Here is an 8,986-nt window from a genome sequence, read left to right as displayed (position 1 = left end):
TTGTGTTGTTTTTATTTCATTTCATACCATCATTTAATCAGCTAGTTCTATTACCACAGTCAAGCCGGTAACACCAGATCCTCGATGTCGAACTAACACACTAGAGTGGTAATCATATTGGAACTACTGCCTCGTGTAAAAATCGAATTCTATCAAGACTATTGTTTTTGCTGTGTAACATTTCTTTATCTATCAGTCATGCTTTGTGAAGCTTCTGAACCTTTTCCACCCTCTTTTTCAACGCAAATAAAGAAGTTACTCGACTCATCAACTGCTTCTATCTATTCCCTGAAATAACGTTACTGTGAAAACTAAAATTACGTGATAATAACACTATTGTGTACTAAACTATATTCACATTTCATAATGTTAGGATAACTTTATTTTCACTCTGGTTTCTTGTTTCAGTGAATACGAAAATATTAATTTATCAAAGAGAATACCATGTAGTATTAAAATGAACACAATAGCACATAAAATGCACGAAACATTGTAAGAAGCAGGACTGACAATGTTAGTTTGACACCACCTCCACAATTTTTTCCCTCTTTGACACCCTGGCAGTCAAAGTTCTTTTTCATATAAGTAGAATATTTATCGATAGAGCTCTCATATTTAGGGCAAGCGACGGTGTAATCCTTTACAGCGCAATTATCAACTTTTTTTATGAATCTGAAAATATAACAAGAAGAATTTATTAAACATGGAACGTAATTCTGACTTGAAATTATTCTTACGCAAAAGTTAAGTTCAGGAGGAGGAACTATGTGTTTTCCTTATTAATAAGTGCAAGTGATTGTTGTACGTCAAATTTGAAGTTTTCCTTTTCAGTTCTAGCCTTACATAAGTAAATATCACTCGGCCTAGTATAGACTGAATACTGGGCCTAGTATAGAGTAGTTACGTATGTCCAACCGTTCGTTTCTTTCGGCAGTTATCCATAGAGAAACGATCATGAATTGCGAAAAGGTGTTTTTTTATTGAGCCCGCAAACGAAGAATATCGTAATTGTCTACTAAAAGCGAAAACGGTAAAAATCTACAACCTTCAGTTTCAATATTGATTTGCAATTAACGAAACGAGTAAGAGATACAGGAAAATAATTTTCTGTTATGAATTCAGTATCCGCAGGGCAGGTTTATTCTTTATGCTTACCTCTCTAAATGATACATTTTTTTCATATCCAGCTTTCAATAATAGTTAAAAAAATCAGTTTTGAGGTTGTTATATGAGTGACTTTGAGGAAAGAAAACTCTGAGTTTCACTTCCCGTGGCATTAAATCATTAGATGGAATAGGTTTAAATTATATCACCGGATAGTGTTTAGGTACTTTAATTTTGAAAATGTACATCCTGTTCCATAAAGAAAGACTACACTCTTTATTGCTGCTTTGAGGCAAAAAGTTTCAAAGTCCAACTTCGGGAACCTTCGTAAAGAATAAACTAGGTTCCAAACTCCAAGCCATAGTTTGCAATCGGGAAACATTTTGCATATGTATTTTACTTTCTTAATTAAAATAGGACTTGTTACCAAGTGTAAGAAAAAGCAACATTGAATGAAATACTTAATGATACAATATTTCGAAAGCATGTATTAATGTCAGCATATACCTCTATGTCCTTTAGCTTTCCATACGTAAAAGAGCATTTAGATATGTGAAGGAACCTTTCCATATGTAAAAGAAGATTGAAAGGAAAGACATAGAAAATAACTCTAGTCTGCATAGTAAAGTAAAAGACAAAGTAGAACAAAAACAGAGTTTGCAATGGATATGAATGTAATTGTCTTGAAAAGCCAGATATATTTCGTTAGGAGGAGTAGCCTAGAGTGGTTGTGTTAGCTTAATGTTAAACCATTGGATTTCAGGTCGTAACATCGTGAGTTCGATTCCTATCTGGGTCAGTTTTTGTGTGACATTCTATTCTCCGTAATGCATGAAAATTTATATAAATCAATTACATTAAAATACATTAATTTTATATTTATTCATATAGTCATTGCAGAACATACACCAATTATTCTGTAAAAATATAACATCAGAGGTAGGTGTTCACAGAATGTCGATATAACATTTGTGAATGTTAAACAATATAAATTAAGACAATCATGTAATACCAATAAGAAGTCATGTAGTGCATTTAGTTGCAGCTATAAACAGACAATATCAAAAGTTGGTTCCAGACAAACAAATCAATAGCATCAAAAAGTTCACGAGGAGTTCTCGATTCCCAAAGTTCACGTCAAGAGATTGAAACTGTCCTTAGAACTGAGTCTTTACATTGGGTTTCAGTTCAATACTCCGATATGCTTTTGTAACATACAAGTAACATATTTTGTAACGTGGCGAACCTTTGGTTGGTATGCTATATATATACATTATATATATATATATATATATATATATATATATATATATATATATATATATATATATATATATATATATATATATGTGTGTGTGTGTGTGTGTGTGTGTGTGTGTGTGTGTGTGTGTTCAATAATAATTCTGATATTTAAGAGCAAAACGATTGATATTAGTGTGGAGTACATAGCTTCGGGATCGCTTAGATAAATAGTGTCACTTTCAACTCCGCCTAGCTCCAATTAAGCTCTTATTAGCACCCGGATGGTTAAGTAGGGACGTAAAAATATCGAAATGGACCAATATTAGTATCGAATCCTTAAGTTATTGGTAGCAGTTGCAATGCCATTTAAGACAAAATTCAGGCCCACCGCAGCAGTGGCAATAACCCCTTAGCCGTCCTAGGGGAAAATGGAAGAGGGTATCATCAAAATGATAAAAATAAACGGATATTAGTATCGAATCCATAATTTGGGGGGTCGCTTAAATAAAAACTTTCACTCCAGATGTCATGTAAGTTAAGCCGCCATTAGCACCCTAAATGGGGTGTGTGAAATGTAACATGTAAAAGTAATTGAAAAAAACCAATGTTACTATCGAATCCACAGCTTTTTAGGTTACCAAGTTCATTTTGAGCTGTTCTGATGACTTTTAAGTTCAACTTCCAGTAGGGGTAAAATCCCCTTGTACACCTAATAAGGAGAGTAGAAGAAAGTAACATATACAGTGACTCAAAACAACTGATATTAGTGTAGAGTCCGTAGCTTCGGGATCAACGAGATAAATAGCAACAATTCTTTGCCATTTATGTTTAAGTTCAGACCATTTGTCCCGGTATATTGGGAAGAATTGTGGCTTGAAAAAAAAATCACATTAGTATCGAATCGATGGTTTTCGGAGACCCTAAGTTGATTGTCGACACTCTCTATAGCATTTAAGCCTTTACGTTTAGCTTCCATTAGTACCCTGAGTTGGTGGGGAGGGGTTGACATGTAAAAGGAATCAAAAACTACGATATTAGTGCAGGGTCAAAAGAGATGAAAAATAAAATGTTTCAAATGACTGAAATTAGTGTTGAATTTTTAATTTGGGTTCGTCAATTTATTAGATTACAATCGCAATGACATTTAGTGTCCCGTTTTGGCATAAACGAGCATGTCTGCTGGATTTTGAATTTACATGGGCAGCATCGAAGGCGTACTTGCAAATGTCTAATTATTTAATATGTGTATAAATGTATATTTCAGCGTAACTCCGGAATGTTTGAAGCAACTTTTACCAAACATGGTAGACATATTACTTTCAATCTAAGAAAAAATATTATGGTAGTATGATACCCCAAGGTAAGGAAGTTAGGAGACCTGATATGTAAACAGAAAGTAAAACGACTGATCGTAGTGTGTTATCCATAGTTTTCTGTGATGCTCTAATGGGTCGTTGAGATAAAGAGTGATGCTTCAATGGCGTTTGGGTAAACATTCATCCCCATCTTTCAAGGATAAGGAGTTTGGAGATCTGAAAAATAAGATGTAAGAAATTAATGAAATATTTATCGAATTCATAGTTTTCGGGGTAGGGAAAGCGTTTCTAACAACTTTGGAAGGTAGTTTTTACCCATTTCAAGATGGGGTTTTTAATCATATCAATTTCACACTGTGAGAAGAAATGACCATTTCTACTACTATTTATATATGAAGTCAACCTTCGCAATCGACGAAAAATGTGTAGGTGTATGTTTTGTCTTTTAAATGAAATAAGACATGTTAAAAATCAGAGACGGATCAAATGAGTCAAGATTTATGAATGGTTCAGCGGATCGTGGGTCAACAGAACGTCACCCACTACGAAACACTGCTCACTGTGACACACTGATCCACTGATCCACCGACCCATTCTGCTCAGTGCATTATAGTCAGCATCTTCCGAACACTGGTGAATTTGTCTACATTTTACTTTCAAGACCTCAATTTTTCTTCTTTTTTCATTTTTTTAATGAAAATGAATTTCATCCACTTTTGGATTTTGATATTTGCAATTGTAATAATAGCAAAACGACTTACTACTTTTCTTTTGAGATGCAGCCTGTGAGATTTTAGAGGAGATAACTACTGGTAACAATTGTTTTATTACAAGTGTGGAGAGTAGAGTCTTTAGTCAGTGGAGAGTAGAGCGTGAATCATGGGTCAGAGTTAATGTAGATGGGTTTTAGTGGGATCGGAGTTGGTCACAATGGGTCAGAGTGGGTCACGGTAGGAGGAGAGTCATGATGGGTCACGGTGGGTCGTGGGTCAGTGGGTCTTGGCTTATGATGCATGGTGCGTCAATGTGCCATGGATCAAGTTTTAATTGACTCAGTCCATTATTGGTTAAAATTGTACTAAAGAGGAGAGCCTCCGAAGGTAAATGATAAACAACCATGTGCTGACATTCTTACATGGTTTCGAAATATTATATCAATAAGTATTTCAATCAATGTTGCTTTTTTCTACATTGGTAACATGTCTTATTATATTTAAAAGAAGAAAAACACATCTGCAAAGTTTTTGTCGATTGCAAAGTTTGGCTCGAATCTCGTTTACTTTTTTTCCGAAGGTACCCGAAGTTGGACTTAGAAATTTTTTGCCTCAAATCAACAATAAATAATGCGGACATTCTTTATGGAACTATATGTACCTACAGATAGCAAGGGAACCTTACATGGTATGAACTATTACATTGCATTACACGATAATGTTGAACTTTATTTTCTAGTTTACTGGAAAATTTGAAAATGTTGATTTTAATTATCTTCCTTCGAGCTCCTCATATATTTAAATAATGTGTGTGTGTTTCACATTTTTGGTATACATATAGTTCTTGAAATCTAAATGTTGTTAAAGGAGCCCAAAAATTTATAAATTCCATATTTCTTTCGATTAAAGAAATAATTAACACTTCTGATCAGAGTATATACACTTACTTATTAAAACAAAATTATAGTGTAAGGGTTTCGAGAACTTAAAGAACTTATCTTCATTACACACTAACTTAAAGATATATCTTCAGAGCATAGAAATATATCCTAGAAGAAGAAGAATAAGAAAATTATGTAAGTAATGTCATTAATAATGTTGAATTTGGTAACATTATTCTTCTGTCGCTAGATATAAATGTTTATTTAATCGTCTTTGGGATAGTAGTTGGGTTATTAAGCTAACAGTTCAGTTGCCATACACCTGTTTATCAATTATTATTAACATGTAATTCAAAAAGATGCCATATAATATACAGGGGTGAGACAAAAAATCTAAAAGCACTTCATACAGGACACGTAAGTTTGGCCGTCGACTGTACAACACGTGTTGCGGTTGCCGATCGTTTTTTGTTTTCAATGTGTCGTGTGGACCTTCCTCTTCCGTCAGCAGTAACCAGTTCACTTGTGAGTATCGTGATATGAAAGTGGTGCGGTAAAATGGGCGACCTGACAGACTTCTAAAGAGGCATGATCGTTGGTGCCCGTCTGGTTGGAGCTTCAGTGGCGAACATTGTGGGGGTATCGAAAGGCACTCTGTCCAATGCCACGAGGCTATACACAATTCATGGGCAAACGACGTCTGCAGAGCACAACAGTGGTCGAAAGACAATCCTGTGAGATAGGGACCGGAGGGCATTAAAACGATTTGTAGCAGCTAAACAGTAGACCACTGCAATGAAAATTACATCTGAACTCAATTTCGGCATACAGAACCCGGTTTCATTGAACCGACGTTAATTTCATAAAATGAAAATTTATGGTAGGGCCGCTATCGCCAAACCCCTGGTCACAGTAGTAAATGCGAAGAGGCGTATCCAGTGGTTCAAGGATCACACGGCGTAGACTCGTGAGCATTGGAAACACGTTATGTGGTCCGATGAATCGACCTTCGCCTTGTTTCCAACAATCGGTCGTGTTTACTTATGGAGAACATCGTTCCAGGCCTATGATACAGACTGTCTGCTCCCAAGTGTAAAGCATAGGGGTGGTTCTGTTAGAGTATGGGCACTGATATCGTGGTTTTCTGCAGATCCTATCGTAGCCCAGCATGGAATGATGAATGCTAAGGTGTATGATAAAATTTTGGGGGACCAGGTTCTACCCATGGCCCAAATATTGTTCCCTGATGGTGATGGCATCTACCAAGATGATTTGGCACCCTGTCACTCTGCAAAAACGATGAAATCATGGTTTGAGGAGCATGACCAGGAGCTATCACAAATTACCTGGGTCCCACAATCACCAGATCGGAACATCATTGAGCCATTGTGATCTGAGATAGAAAGGCATGTTCGGTCACATTACCCTCAACCAGCATCCTTAAGGAACTGGAGAATGTTTTGGAGGAACAATGGTACAAAATTCCACACACCACGATTCAGGAGCTGTATAACTCCATTCCACGTCGGATTCAAGCTGGTTCGGATGCAAAAGAAGGCCCCGCACCATACTAGAGATGATTTTCACACTTTGGAAACGTTTGAGATTTTTTGTCCAACCCCTCTAGAAGTGTATTGATTTAAAACAATTAACTATTATTTTGAAATATAGAGCGATTAGGTGATTGAAAAGAATGTGTAATCCTTATAATATCATCGTAGTAAGTAGTAACAATATTTTATAGGAGTAATTCTATGAGATCTTAAAATCAATTCAAACTGTGGTGTGTTGTCATTATATATCAATGTCAGAGTTTGTATCAAATAAATCCTTAAGTCTGCACCACAACTTTGAGTATTGTATGTGGGAGCCTCCATATTGAATGTTGTGCTTGTTAATCATGATAAGTGACTTTATTTCATTGTAATATTAATTACGAAAAACTTTTCTAAGGCTAATTTCTCGCACCTTCTTTCCTCGCATCATTCTATGGCTCACGAGAACTAATTGGATCTCTCCTTCAACAGGAGGTTGACTTAGACTCGATTCGAGATGTACAAGAATGCACCGATAAATGGACTAGTCTGGTTGGAATGGATCCCCCACCTAACGACAAAAGACATGTTCAGTCTGTTTGGGGTGAATTTATAGTCAAGCTTCGTTTATCTTCACTCCTATCATCAACTAATAACCCAGATGACAAAGCCAGGCTGTTAGCTGTCTCCTCTTCCAAAAACGGAGCATGGCTTCAAACCCTACCTTCTCACACACTCGGCCTACACCTTTGTAATGAGAGCTTTCATATTGCTACAACTCTGCGCATAGGTGCTAATATTTGTGAGCCTCACTTTTGTCCCGCTTCAACGCATATGTTGATATTAATAGATTACATGGTCTGTCATGTAAAAAAACGTGTGGGAAGACACTCTCGACATCATATTGTAAACGGCATTATTTGTAGAGCCCTCGTTTCAGCGGGAGTTGCTTCAATAAAAGAAATAAATGGTTATTGCCGCTGTGATGGTAAAAGGCCTGATGGCATGATCTTAGTACCATGGAAAATGGAAAAGCACTAGTCTGGGATTTCACATGTTCCGATACGTTTGCTCCTTCCAATTTACCCCATTCTTCAATTCAGGCAGGTCTCGTCGCCGCTCACAGAAAATCAGACAAAAGACTAAAACACTCAAACCTATTGGACAAATATTGGTTTGTAACAGTAGCAATAGAAACCAGTGGGTCTTGGGGTCACGAAGGATCTAATTTCATTAATGAAGTTGTACATCGAATAGGAATCAAAACTGGTGACCCCCGAGTTACTGCATTCATTTTCCAACGTATCAGCATCTCCATCCAGTGCGGGAATGTGTCATCGATCTTAAGCACATTACCTCCTGGTAAAGAACTTGAGATTTTTCTTCTATAACACACAACAAGACGGAAGAAGAGACATCATAGGAGGCTGACAACCACTATGACTATGTTCATGAAGAATATTTTGAATCCAGTTTGGATAAATATAAATTCTTGGAAGTCATGGCTAATACCGGTGAATTTGGGAGTGGTAGCAACATTATCTACAGATTTTACTTTGTTACTCAAAATCGTTAAAGACCCGAAGTATATTGTTGTCAAGCTATCCGATGTTTATTTTGAAACAAATACGATGGCTACAGATAATCTATGTATTCTTAGATGTCTACAGTTGTAGATTTAATTCCCAGAGAGAATGTTTAATTTCTTGTTTTATTCAGGGATTTTTATGAGGTCAGTCTTTGGTTGTTGTATTTTTTTTTTTTAAGATTTAACAACAAATATTTACAGTAATATGGACTGATATCTTGTGTTTATTCTCGTAAAGTTTGCTTTCAAAAATGTGTGAATGGTTATCGAGAAAATTAAAAATACTAATCTTACTGCAATTGCCTATATTTAACAAAATGTATGGGTAATATAGGCAGGCATTATGGATAAAATGAGCAGGTGCCTCTCATTAGTACTTAAGTTATTTATGAGAAACTAAGAGCAAAATATAATAATGGATGAAATGGTACTAAATACTGAACAAATTTAAGCAGTACAACACTATAAAATATACGATGTGCATTATAATATTTTTGGCTACTTGAAAACTACAATGTGATAAATGTATATGATATGATAAAATTAAAATATCGCTTTTGCTTATATGCTTCAGTTTATTTCCAACGTAGAACCATTTGCTATTGCA

At 35.8% G+C, this 8,986-nt stretch overlaps 1 protein-coding gene across 2 annotated transcripts in view; it reads right to left on the bottom strand.

Moving 5' to 3' along the window:
• Positions 1–365: 365 nt before the first annotated feature.
• The window catches only part of LOC145685833 (uncharacterized), a 210,576-nt gene continuing 201,955 nt past the window's right edge, over positions 366–8,986 (bottom strand). For both annotated transcript variants that reach the window (XM_081758424.1, XM_081758423.1), the window contains exon 6: positions 366–672. In XM_081758424.1, the coding sequence (XP_081614550.1) occupies positions 453–672 (220 nt within the window). In that variant the 3' untranslated portion in view covers positions 366–452. The remainder of the gene's footprint in view (positions 673–8,986) is intronic.

Source organism: Thermobia domestica, chromosome 5 (assembly GCF_964235325.1).
Source record: "Thermobia domestica chromosome 5, izTheDome1.hap1.1, whole genome shotgun sequence".
Lineage (NCBI taxonomy): Eukaryota > Metazoa > Arthropoda > Insecta > Zygentoma > Lepismatidae > Thermobia > Thermobia domestica.
This window is presented reverse-complemented; position numbering and strand designations above follow the sequence as displayed.